This window comes from Macadamia integrifolia, chromosome 3, assembly GCF_013358625.1.
Source record: "Macadamia integrifolia cultivar HAES 741 chromosome 3, SCU_Mint_v3, whole genome shotgun sequence".
In the NCBI taxonomy this organism is placed as follows: Eukaryota; Viridiplantae; Streptophyta; class Magnoliopsida; order Proteales; family Proteaceae; genus Macadamia; species Macadamia integrifolia.
The window spans coordinates 9,318,435-9,331,979 of record NC_056559.1 but is presented as its reverse complement, the minus strand read 5'-3'; the positions used below and the strand labels follow the sequence as shown (position 1 = coordinate 9,331,979).

At 38.7% G+C, this 13,545-nt stretch overlaps 1 protein-coding gene across 1 annotated transcript in view; it reads left to right on the top strand.

Moving 5' to 3' along the window:
- Nucleotides 1-11,585, top strand: part of LOC122074030 (anaphase-promoting complex subunit 6) — a 47,529-nt gene extending 35,944 nt beyond the window's left edge. The window contains exons 12-16 of the mRNA XM_042638814.1: nt 858-940; nt 4,351-4,461; nt 7,325-7,424; nt 10,667-10,702; nt 11,177-11,585. Of these exons, the coding sequence (XP_042494748.1) occupies nt 858-940; nt 4,351-4,461; nt 7,325-7,424; nt 10,667-10,702; nt 11,177-11,281 (435 nt within the window). The 3' untranslated portion in view covers nt 11,282-11,585. The remainder of the gene's footprint in view (nt 1-857; nt 941-4,350; nt 4,462-7,324; nt 7,425-10,666; nt 10,703-11,176) is intronic.
- The last annotated feature ends 1,960 nt before the right edge of the window (nt 11,586-13,545 follow it).

Sequence of the window (13,545 nt, the reverse complement as noted above, 5' to 3'; positions counted from 1 at the left end):
CAGTTCACCACTCTCGAAGAGCAAGAAGTTTAAATCAACCAAGGTGTGGCCTTTGGTGGCCCATCCTCTTTATTTATATTAAACTCCATAATTACATTAGCAGTAACTCCCAATAGCGTGGGGAGAAACGTGGCTGCTGAGAAAGTTTTATAAAAAATAACTAACAAAAGAAATAGAAACTACAAGGAAATAGAAACTCCTACTTAGCCTAGCTATTGACTGAATAAGATTACAAAGAAATAACAACTAATGAAAATAGAAACTAATGGCATAGAAACTCAAAGCTATCAAAGATATTGACAGCTTCTATCTCTCCCATGCCACCTGTCCATATGGGCCCACAGAAAAGCATTCGAGAATTCAAGAGAATCAAATCTGGCTCCATACAGCTGGCATAGAGGCTGGCTCTTTCCACGAAATATTTCACATAGAATAATTTCAATTTCTTAATTTATCCTTTGCAAAGCACCTTTGTAAACAGTTTTGGTAGGGTTAGATGTCTTATTGTCATCTCCCATAACTGGTAAAGATGATGATGCCCAAAAGGGTTTCTCCTAAGGCTATCCTCATTCCTCATCTAATAGCATCTTCCAGTTGCCAGTTTGTTTCTGCTTTCATTTACAAATTTTTCAGCCTCATGCATTGTCCCAAAGTATAATCATGTCTGTCTTGTTGCTTCCTTGATATTTTGAAACCTTTCTTGGTCCATTGCTCTTTTGGAGCTGTATATTCTGAAGTTTGAATAAAAAAGCAAGTTAATAATTTTCTTTTGTCTGCTCACTGAAATATTGAGTGATTAGAACACTTTCTACTCATGAATGAAATTTCAAAATCTTATTTATATTTTCCCCCTTCAGTTTTTCATGCAGGCTAAAACAATTTGCCCTTCTGATCCACTTGTTTATAATGAACTTGGAGTTGTTGCATATCACATGAAGGAGTAAGGAAACCTCGACCTTGCAAAATGTTTTTTATTTGCATCATACAAAAATGTCATGATTTTCATATTAAGTAATGAATGTATTTGTTGGAGAAAATGGTGTATTGATTAGAGCACAACTTCTTATTCAGTGCTTGCATTTTTTTTTTTTTGGGGGTACTTGTCTAGGTGGTTGTGCAAGTGTGGCTGGAGTTAGGTAATAGAAGCACCCAATCTTATAAGATGACTATTTCATTGATTCGTCTTTAAACAGGTTATAGTGCCATGTGAGTAGAAAAAACTGTATAGAAGGATTATGCAATTCCATAAATCCAATGTTTTGGAATGCATGCTAACTCTGCTTATTGCTAAGATGAGTTTCCACACATAATGCCCTTGAATTTATGATGGGAAACTTATGAGCATATGCCCAAATGTGATGTAGTAACTGTAAGGATGTTGGATCTGTGGTTACTAGTGTGAGCTTTTTGAAGAATTACGGTTTTTCTACAGTGAAACATGTTCATGTGTAGAGTAGAGGTTGTGAGCCATGGTCAGGAAGTTACGGGTGTGTTAGTAAGTGGAAATTTGAGTAAAACAAATGGAAATTGAATCTTCCTAAATGAAGTTTATCCCAAGTGTTCATGAATAAAATAGAAGGAAATAAGGGGTAGAAGGACGAACGAGATACTATAGGTCTCACTAGAATCCTAGATTCCTATGAGAAAAACCATGCCACCTGGATTGGGGTTTGATAACACCTCAAAAGACCAATAGTAAGCATAACAGAATCTTTCATAAGCATGCCCAAGGGAGAATTACTAATCTTAGATTATGTTTTTTTTTTTAGCGGAAATGTTGCAAAAAAACCTATATAAACCTTGAGTTTAGTACAAAAACCCAAAATGATATTGGACCACTTGATGCTTTGACTAGACATAAAACTGAGAATGAGAAGTAAGACTAAATGATGCAGGTAGAGGCTACAATTCTGGTCAATTGGGCTTTTGATCCAGTCTAAATTAAAAAAATGCTATTATTGTATTATATGGGCCAATTGTTCTTCGGTTTTTATTTGTAACGGGCCAACTCTACAAGTTCCAAGTATGGGGGACTTGAGTCCTATATGGGATTAGTTTTAATTTCTATGCTTTAGTTCAAGAAGTTTCTAGAGTTGTTTACTTGAGAATATTTTTGGAAAAGGGATTATTACATTTGTTAGGCAAGATTTTGGTAATATTTAGTTTATATTTTCTTCATTAGGATTCTGTCTATAAATACTATAACAATGTAAATGATTCTGGAAAGAAGAATGGTTAATGGATTGTTTTTTAATGGTTGAGAATGGTTCTCAATTCTTGGTTTGAAGGGGAAACATTTGAAAGTTCATGGGGTACTGAGATTTCTCTTCGATTTGGTTGAGCAGATTTCCTCCTTAATCTTCTACTTGTTCTATCATCTTCTCCTTACCATTTGAGTTTCCCTTTTATTTTATTGGTTGTACTCTGTAGTTGATGGAATTGTTGGTAAGAAGAAAGGCCACTGGTTAATCATAGGACTGCAGTTTGGTCTGAAATTTTGTGTGCAATTTTCCTGACTATAGTCGGTTTTACACAGATTTTGGTGAAGAGATATCAGTTCTGTGGTGAGTCGCATGGTTGGTTGTGGATCTATTTTAGAACCTGCTTCCAGATCATCTTGCAGTAGTTATTATTTTTATACTTGATTTTGGGTATATCATTGGCTATTTCTAAGAGGTTTAGGGGTTAGGAACTCATCCCTAAAGTTTTAATATTTGGCTTCTTGAGGTGAGAGTTCAATCAGTTTGCTTGGGGCTGGGTCTATTGTTTCTGCAACTCCAGAAATATTTTCAGGAAGTACACCAATGGCACATCTTTTGGTAAAGTTGTGTTTATATACGATCTGTTGTTACGGACAACCCCTCTTCCAGTTCAAGAACTTTCAGAAAGCATTTTTCTTCAGAATCTATTTAGCTTTTGTTCCAGAATCTGTTTTTCTTCCAAAAAGGGGCCCAGAACTGTCTTAAATTACAGAAGTGCCAGTGTTCTATTTGATTGGGATTTTCTTGTTTTGGAGTGAGCCCTAGTGACTTAATTATATTTTGGAACCCTAGGTTGCATCACTGACAGATGAGCACACTGACAAAGCAAAACATTAATCTTGTGCCAGCATGCTTAGAACGAGCAACACATAAGGTCTGTTGGTCAATGTTCCTGGAATATTCCAAAAATTGCCAAAACGGGTGTAAATCTCTTGCCACAAGAAATACCCCAAGTGCTTAGAATAGGTGAAATTGAATATAAAACAAATATAGGAAGCTGATCAGCACATCCAGTCGTAATAAGCCTGTGGCTGATCTATAGTGGTGTGTCAAGTAGACAACCGGCACTTGCTTGGAACCTCTATGTAGCCGACCACTTTAAGTTGGGATAAGGCTTTGGCTGTTTTTGTTTTGTTGTTGATCAGCCCATCCAGTCTAGCCATTTCTTGCAAATTTTGCTTGCTCTTCTATCTCAAATGGGTTCCATAACCTAGGGAAGCTTCCATGTGGGTCCCGCTTTGCTATCACAGAATAAAATTAGAGCTTCGGTTTGGTTCTTCCCTCTAATATAGTTTTGTTATTTGAAGCGTTGTGACATAATAATAACTGTCATAATATTTCACTAAACTCTCATTTGAGAAAAGGGGTGGGTGGGGGGGGGGGACAGATAAAATCCTTCTCTCAAGTGGATGGAATGTTGTTTACCCAAAAAAAAGTGGATGGAAAGGTTTAAATTTCGTTCCTTTGTATTTGTCATAAAGTGTCACCCCCCCTCCCCTCCTTTTTTTTCCTTCTCAAGTCTTGAACATATTTTAACATAAAATAGAGGTAGCTATTGTCTCTTTTTTAGACTAGTAAGCTTTCAGATGAAGCAAGATTACTGCACCTATCCATTTCAACTAGTTAGACCCAACACATTCACTTTGAAACTTAGCCAACAAGGAGGGTATATATATATATATATATATATTTGCTGGAAGAATTTGCCAACTACTTGACAATCCCTTCTATATTAATATATATATATATATATATTTGCTGGAAGAATTTGCCAACTACTTGACAATCCCTTCTATATTAATATAAACTACTTGGAGTCGATAGCCAATGATACTGATTTCTAATTGGCCCCAGATTTGCTCTTACTTTCATAGAATCAGGACTGGAAGATGGTTTTGTGGTAGCATTCCCTATTTACTCTTTTGTTTTTGTTTTTGTTTGTTTGTTTATTTATTTCTTTATTTTTCTTTTCTATTTCATTGGGTTGACTTTCGCAGATTTTCATTATTGATGATTTCAAACCTTGTGTATTTTTGACATATTTCATACTGTATTATCACTTATTTATCATCTTTATATATGCTTTTAGGTATAAAAAAGCTGTGTGGTGGTTTGAGAAAACACTGGCTCAGATTCCATGTTTAAGTGAAATGTGGGAACCAACCGTGGTGAATCTTGCACATGCGTTGAGGAAATTAAAGTATGTTTACTATACAAAATTTGTAACATCATTGCAATAGTACTCTACTCAGTGTCATCTCTAATTCTCAATACATATTGGTGAAATTTCATTTTATGTAATTCCTTTGTTAATGAATTTTAATACATGGGCACAGATACCTTATCCATCTAGCATGAGCTTACTTTTTATTACAAGAGGTTCTACTTTTGCAGCCTTCTAAAACTCCTGGAATCTTGCACAAGTTTATACTTTATGTTTTTTTTTCCCCTGCACACATTAGTTTGTTATCAGTATAAAAGAAAGCCTCGTGGGAATTTGATACTGGATGGTTTGAAAATGAATTTAAATAGTTCTGTTAATATGTTTGTTCAATGGGCTATCACATCTAGTTTGTATACATAATTTTTTTTTTGTGTACTTACTAACTGAAGCAATGAAACAAGGAAAAAAGGGGGGGGGGTGGTATTTCAATAAGGGCAGGTTGGGGAGGAGCCACCAGGGGGTGGGGCCTTCCTGTATGTTAAATGCATGAATTCCACGGTTCTATTGTTAAAGGGTTAGCTAAGTTTGTAAACTTAGATTTGAGATTTGTGGTTAATTTGTTGTTTTGGAGTTGTTTGTAGTCTGTTGCCAACTAATTTTATATATCGTCTTGTTGGTGGTGCTTTTGTTTTGCTTTTTGTGATGGTTTTAGGTCTTTGTTAGGCTATGTTACCTGTATGCTATTTCCCTGACAGTATCCTTTGTTGAATCATATGACATGACATGGGTATACATATAGGAATCATGTTGTGCACTTTGCTGCAGCCTTCCGCTGCAGTTGTATTGTATTCCCTCCTCTTGAAGAGGAGGGGGGGGGGGGGGGGAAGAAGTTGGGAAACAGCTTGCTGCTGGAGAGGAATTTATTTTTAAAAAAGGTACATGGAAAAGGAGGATTTGGGGGGTGGATGAGGTGTCCCTGGTTTACCTATGTCATTTTCTGTGGAGCCCCTTTCAGGCTACACATAATCTTTCTTTTACTTATCTGTCCTAGTCAGGGGGGCTGAAACTCTCAACACTTGTAACTGAAGACTTATAAGAAATAGCTGACTTGGCCCCATTTTGCATGGGCATAAATAAGAGTCGGACTTTTGAATGCCAATGTTGCTGCCATTCTATCTCCTAATGGGTGGACCCCCCTTCTCCTCGCCCCCCTTGCTGATCTCTGGTCTTCTCTTCCCCTATTTCCTCCGGCCACCCTGGAAGAAATAAAATCCTCTGGCTTTCCTCTTCCCAGGGATTGTTTACCTCTACCTTTGCCTCCGCTTGGGATTTTATCTGTTCCAAAGGACCCCTTGTGCCTTGGCGTAAGACAATTTGGTTTAAACGACACATCCTTCGTCATAGATTTATTGCTTGGCGAGCTCTCTCCTACTGCCTCCCAATGTAGTCTTTTCTCATATACCGGCATATTCTCCCCCCTCTTGCTGTCTCTGCTGGAATGGCACTAAAGATGTTGACCATCTTTTTTTTTTCTGCCCCTTCTCCTAAGCGTTTTGGAAGAGGGTCCTCCGCTTCTGCTGGCCTTCCAGCATAAGAATCCTTCATTTTTTCAAGGGAATGGATCTGGCTTGTCATAAATTTTGGAGGATCTTCTACTTTTGATTCGATTGGGAAACTCACTTTTGGTGCCACAATTGCCCATATTTGGATAGAGTGCAATCTCCGTAGGTGGTTTCCAATTCCAGATATTTTGATAAAATTTGGAAAACCATCTACTTTGATGTCAGCTCCAAGATTAGTAGTTAGTGTTAGAGACATCCCAAGGAATATGCTCATTGTTGTCTCCTGGGTTCTCCCCTCCTCCATCATTGCCCCCCTTGATGTATCAGTTCTCATAGTTGGGTTCTTGCCCCTTTGTTGTTGTTACCTAGGGGTGTCAACGGGTTGGGTCGGTCCGGTTTCGGTGTGGGAATGGTGAAACCGAAACCGAACCAATGAAGAAATTTCGGTTTCGATTTGGTTTTGGTTTTGGTTTATTGTATCGGTTTGTAATCGGGTTGGTTTCGGTTTTTTGTCCGGTTTGGTTTTGATTTTCCATACAAAAACTATGCAAAAACTTGGTTTTATTTATTTTTTAAATGAATTTTGGATTTTTTTCTGGTTTATTTTGGTTTTGGTCCGGGTTTATAGTCTGTTTCAGTTTGGTTTCCGGTGTGTTCCGGTTTGTTAGTGGGGTTACAATCTCCCAAACCAAAACCAGCCCAATAAGCCTTAGGTTCGGTTTGGTCTGGGTTCAATTGGCTCGGTCTGGGGCTGTTTTACTGGTTCAGTTTAGGGATTGACACCCCTATCGTTACGTCCCCTGAGGTCTTGTCCGTAGTGGCTCCCCCCCCCCCTCTATTCCCTTTGTATAGTCCTTCCTCTTCTTAATGCAATTATTTGTTCAACAAAAAAAAAAAAAAAAAAAAAAAAAAAAACTAATGTTAGAAATGAGGGAAAATAAAAATAATACCTGGTCGACTAGGCAACGCCTTGGAGGGTGCCTTGTTGTCTTAGCACTTAGGTACCCTTCCACCGCCTTGGGTCGCCTTGACAACTATGCTAATTGCTAATCTTGTGTGTTATAGTAGAAAACTGATAATCTGCAGTGCAAATTGTTGATATTTGATGGTGAACTTCTCTCTCTTAAAATCATGTTTTTTTCTTTTCTTCTCTTTTTTTTTATTTTTTTTTAATCCCCTCTTGTACAATATTCTTATTATTGATTCCCTTTTTAGGCCAGTATTCTTTCTTCCAATGCTGCCATCTTGCTAAGATGAACTGCAGACCTGAATTGGTAGACTCTCTGTCATATTATCGGACAATACTAAACCTTAAAAATATTTCTTGTATGTTACAGGATGTATCAAGAAGCAATCTCACACTATGAGAAAGCACTTGCCTTGTCAACCAAAAGTTTGAGCACTTATGCAGGTCTGGCGTACACTTATCACCTACAGGTACTTTGAATAAGCATTTTGGATGTTAGAACTTCACGTCTGGGGTTGAGTTTATGTACAGTAATATGATTTCTGGTCTGGTCATGGTTCCCAATCAAATCCCAATCTGGTTCATTGACAGGACTGAAAGTTCCACTTTGGATCAATATGATTGCCATTGGAAGATAATCCACTATGTAATATTATTTAGGATTGCCCCTATACACTCCGGATCCAGGTTGGAACAGGTGAATTAAGTTGGAATCATAATTCTAGTGAAAGAAAGCAAATTTAGACTTGAATTTATAATATTCACTGGGGAGCTCTTTACAGCTAATGGCTGTTAAAACGGCTTGGCTCAAAATATTTTCATAATTTGATGTTGTAAATTCATTTGGCTGTGATGTGATTCTTGGCATCAGATGATGGAGCAATTTTTGTAGGGGAAGTTGTCAAATCTATTTGGATCTTTCCATGTAAAACAAATAAAAGCTTAGAGCTCAGCTGACCTGGTTTTACATGCCTTTTATCTGTATTTATCTTTAAAGGTGATGTTTAATACTTGATTAGGGTAGAGTTGCCATGTTGAGCAATATAAGGATGGGAAGAGAACAAGGAGATGAGAGATTGGAGAAGAAGAAGAAGAGGAAGAAGAAGAAGAAGAGAAGATAGAATGGTGGAATCATGTGTTGAGAGTAATTCCTCTCTAACAGAAATATATTGTTTCACTAATATATTACAAGTAATTACACACACCTCCCTAGGGAGGTAAAAAGGGAAAAATAAGAAATAACATGATTAGTAACATAACTAGTTCCCAAACTACCTTAGAGCAACATAACTAATATAGGTTCTTTCCATTTCTTTTCTTTTAATTGTAATGTTTACCTTGTCGGCTCACTCTCACTCTGACTTAATGCTCGCGAGAACAACAGGAACCCTATCAGTGCCGTCGCTTGGCCCTCCGGGCTGCTCCCCCCACTCTCCCTCCCCCTCTCCGTCATTCCTCTTCTTCTTCTCTCATTCTCTCCCTCTCCCTCTCCCTCTCCCTTTCCCTTGCACCCTCTGCTCTCACATGTCCAGAGGTCGCGATCCACCCTAGCCGCCTCTCCATTCTTTCCACTCCCGTCTCTGATCTGATGATGGTCTTGCCGGGATCCTCCCTGCTAGAATTGCTGGCTCCTTCCATCGGTGAGCTATAGGCCTGCCGCTGCTCTTCCTCGAGTTGCTGCTTTGTCCGAACAGAGCTAAGTTGTCTTCCGCTGCTCCGACCTGCTCTCGAAATGACTAGTTGGCTCCTCCCCCCCTCTCCGTTGACACTCGTTGGGTTTATTGGCACTCATCCTTGAGTCGTTGCGCTGTTCGAGTGTGCTTCGGTGCCGCTGACCTAGCCATGTTCTCTTTTTGATCCATGGCAGACCAACGTTGTCCCGGATGATTTTGGCAAGCTCTTTGCACAGCTTGCAACCCTCAAGGTTGCCAGTCATGCTTGGCCGACAGCTGCCTCGCCGATGCCCTCTGAAAGGCCGGCACCCCCCTTCGCGGCTGTCTCCTCGGTGAGACCAGATTCACTCTTGGCCGTGGCCCTCCGCAAGGCCTGCACCTTGCCGCCGTGCTTGCCTTTTCCGTCGGAACTTCGATTCACGTCTTGACAACTGGAAGTTGAAATGTTGAGACCTGTTGGTAGGGTTTGGTGGAACCCTACTTCCGAATTTCCTAGTTTGCCCCTCCTTCTTGGGCTTCTGGGTTTCTGTTCTGCCCATGTGGGCTTTTGAATTGTAAGTTGTTAGGCTTCTGGCTCTTGTTTTTGCCTAGTGGGCCTTGTGTTGTTTTAGACATGTTAGTTGTGACATGTCTTCCACTCCTCAAGCCCACTGAGCCTTGGTTGCTGTTCTTTTGGACTTTGGTTACCCTTATAGGGTTTGTAATCTCCCTTAACGGATACATTTTCCCTCCCCCTTCTTTTAGTGCATTTATTAATTCACCAAAAAAAAAAAAAAAATAACTAATATCGCTGACAGTTACCATAGCTGAAAAAATCTAAATGAATCCATTTGTTCTTTTGTCTCCAATTTTAATAGCTGAATCTATTTTAACCAGGTAATTATGAATGAAAATGACATGTAACTATTGATTATTTTCACATTATAACCAATTGACTATGATCATCTGTAGCAAGTTCACAAGTATTATTGGACTCATTTTCCATCATAAGTACATATACGTCTAGCTTGAGTACAATCCTCGTGTGTGTCATTCTCTTGTCAGTTTTCTTCAAAGGAAAGAGAAGAGGTTGGTAAGAAAAGGGGGATAAAATCTTATGAGTGAGCTGTGAAAACAAAAGGAGGCTTCCAAATAGTAATAGCTTAGAAGTTAGAAGGAATTGGTACCTCACATTGCTACCCCTTTTCTTCCCAACCTCTTCTTTAAAGGAAAGAGAAGAGGATAGTAAGAAAAGGGGGATAAAATCTTAGTTACCAGAGTGAGCTGTGAAAACAAGAGGAGGCTGCCAGATAGTAATAGCTTAGAAGTTAGAAGGAATTGCTACCTCACTTTGACCAAGCTAACCTGCAACTATGGATAAAATTGCAGATTCTCTTTAGAATTGGTATACTCCTTCCCCCTTTATTCTCCAGGAAAATAGGCAACTTAAGTTTGAAAATTTTGTTTCTATTTAACTCCCTAATTTGCAAAAAGGGAAAAGCATGCGGCAACATTGTTGTAAGAAAAATTTAGAATATATTGTGACTTTTGGAAGTAGCACTTTGTAATCTTTTAAGCCTAAATCCCTTCAGTCTCTTGAAATAAGGTTTGAAGAATCTAAGAATCTAGTTCAGTAATGTATGTAAGAGAGGTTTGAAAGTGATGCATTTTACCTTTTGCTTGGGGTAAGAAAATTAATTGAGAAAAAAGGAATAAAGCCTTTTTAGAAGATTAAGAATTAAAACCTATCTGATTCAAACCGAATTGCAAGATTCAATTGAAATTTCAATCTGGAGTCCATAATCCATATATTATATTTAAGAGAAGGATCCAATTGCAAGGTTGGGCGTGAAATCCCTGAGTACATGAACTTATTGTGGAATTGACCACCATACCCAACTCTTTGATCAAACATGTAATGACCTGTTTGGGAGCCGCACATATGGATTTATCTTGTAGTTTATAACTTCACACCCCCCCCCCTTTTTTTTTTTTTAATCATATGTTGTATGGATTTGTATATTTTTGAGGAGGTAATGACTTTGAATTATTCTGTGCAGAACAATTTCAATCATGCAATTACGTATTACCACAAGGTAAATTGCCGTAGACTTCTATTTGCTGCTATTCATCAACGATTTATCCTTCTGAATGACGGATAATGGTTTCCCGTACTGCTTCTGTGTGTGGGGGGGGGGGATCTCCCATGCCCACCATTCACGGTGAGGGAAATGGTTTGGTCAACAGGGGGCCTACAAGGTCAAAATGGGAGTGGGAAAGCGTCCCACACTGCTCGTGTGGGGATCTTCTGCCCTTTATTCAACTGTGTGATTGAATCCTGGTCCATGCTAAGTTGGCAAAAGGACAAATAAGCGTTTTTTTTTTCTTTTTTTTCTTTTTAATTGCTATTTCCTGTTTTTGACCATCTCTTGAGCCCGTACAACATTAAAAAAAAAAAATCTGTAATTCAAGAACTAGTAAAATAAATTTTAAGACCCATCCAAAGTTGTTGGTAAATCCTTTTATCAGTATGCAAGATTAGTTTAAACATGGTATGGCATTATGATCAGGCTTTATGGCTCCAACCGGATGACCAGTTCTGCACGGAGATGCTAACGCTTGCTCTTGTCGATGGATGCCGCAGTAGCTTTGATAGCAAAAATGAGTCTCACTGAAACAAAGTAAATCCGTGATTTGAGTTTAAATTGCTGAGGAAGTGTTGTAACATCTTGTATAATATGCAGCTGTGAATAGGTAATTATTATAGTAAATAGCATGGTTTACTAGTATCTATATATATTTTCTGGTTAGCAACTTTATATGTTATTTGTTGCGGCAATAGAAACATTTTCCCTGTTTATTATTCTGTGATATTGTTATACAATATACGCAAGTATTTTATCTTGTTGGTGTTGGAGCTCGGATGTGGAACTCTTATAACTGATTAATAATTTGTATTGAAGTTTGAGACTGCAAGTATCCATCAATTGCAATCAGACAGAGAACAGTGGAACTGTGGAAGGTATGCAGGGTAGTAGGACTCTCCTTTAACTGGTCAAGGGGAAAAAAGTTTGTTCACAAGGTTTTAGAACCCGAAATGGGAGTCATGATCACAGTACCACGAATTTTTGCCGATGGCATAACAACTTTGATACCATTGGGATTTCTTATAAGCAGTTTTGGTCCCAGATGGGCTTCATTTCTTTGAACTGTAAGGCACTAAAATTTTCGAATTCTAGCCCTCGCGTTCCCTTTTGCACATGAAACCAATCACACCCTCTTGGCCCCTATCTCTTATAAAGAAAATGATGTGGTAATAATTGATTTATGTGTATTTTTCTTTCCATAATTTTAATTAATTTAATTTAATTTTAGTTTTCCTTTATTTGACTTCCAAGCATAGCTCAAGAGCAAATCTGTCGCACGTGTTTACAGTACATGAAAGATACTTGTTTTTTTTTTTTCAAGTTCAAGGGCTTATTGGCCAGTACATAGAAGACCAGACCCACTAGACCCATACAGGGGCCAAGAGCTGATCCACAAAGTAGTTAACAGGGGCCCACGGCCTCACTTCTTGGAAAACAAGTACGGAAATTAATGGAAAACAAGTAAATTGGTAAAAATTGAGCATCAAGGCACTTGAGAGGAATTGATCAAATAACGAATACTTAAGCATTATCTCCACTAAGTACTGCAGACTGCGAGGCCAAGGCCCAGGTTTGCAAGATACATGTCTTATTCATTACCTTTTAGGACGTGAAATGTGTATTTGGAGAGAAAAGTACAAACATAAAGCATAAGTACAATGAAATCAAACTCCAAAGGAGAAAGGCAAAGTGGAAGATTCGTTTAGGCAAGTATCGTAACCTTACCGCTTCTCCAGCCCTTCATGCCACCTATTGTTCATTATTATCCACTTAATATGGGCGGTTTCTACTGGGTTATCCCTTTGGGTTTGCACTAGGGATAGGTCAGGCCCTACCTTTTCTTGCCTGAATATCGGGACCAATGCTAAGTTTCTGGAATCCAATGAGAACTTTGTAAGGTTGATCATTATGAGGGTTACGATGAATCTGATTAAGAAGTTCAATGGTAAAAAGGAGATTCATTAGCTCATTACCTATGAGGGGTGTTAGTGGATTGGGTTGGGGCAGATTTTTCTAATTGACTTTGATTTGGTTGGGTTGGAGTCGTTGGACTGGGTTGCTCTGGTTGACCCTGTCTCCCCTAATTGACCTTAGCTGCACTGTATTTTTCCATTTTGTGTCCCTATATGCAAAAAAAGGGAGAAAATGAAACATCATCGACACATCATTTTTCTTCCCTTTTGCTTAATCAACACATCATTCTTAAAACAAAATTTTAACCCTGTTATAATTAATCAAGAAAAGGACTCATAACAGTTTGAATGGTTTGGATGGATTTACAAATAGAGTGTGGGTCAAGTTGGTGGATTAAAAAATAAAAAACTGTGGGTGGGGTGCGTTTGAATTTCTTATTTATTTACAAAATATTATACAGAGGATCAAGCTGAACCAAGTGGGGCTCAACCCAAGACTCAGCTAAAGCCCGACCAATCCAGCCTCAGACCTGAAGATCCTAGCGCAGGGTCGCCCAATGCGTTGAAAGCTCAGGCCAGGCCAGGCCAGGCCATGTTCGGGCTCACTATGAGCTTGGGCTCGTACATATGAATATTCAACCTGTATCCCTTTTGTTTTTATACATACCTCTTTTCACCCTTGCGTAATGCAGAGGATCCAAACTCCAAATTAACACTCTTGGCCCTTCCATGTGAGTGGATATAGCCGATTTGGCTCTTGTCTAGCGTAATATGGTGTCCGGCGTGTATTTAACATTTAGAAACGCCTTGGACTGCGTACGACCACCTTAGGTTCTGAATCAAGATGTTTTTTACCGTTAAATATGCATCGAACACTAT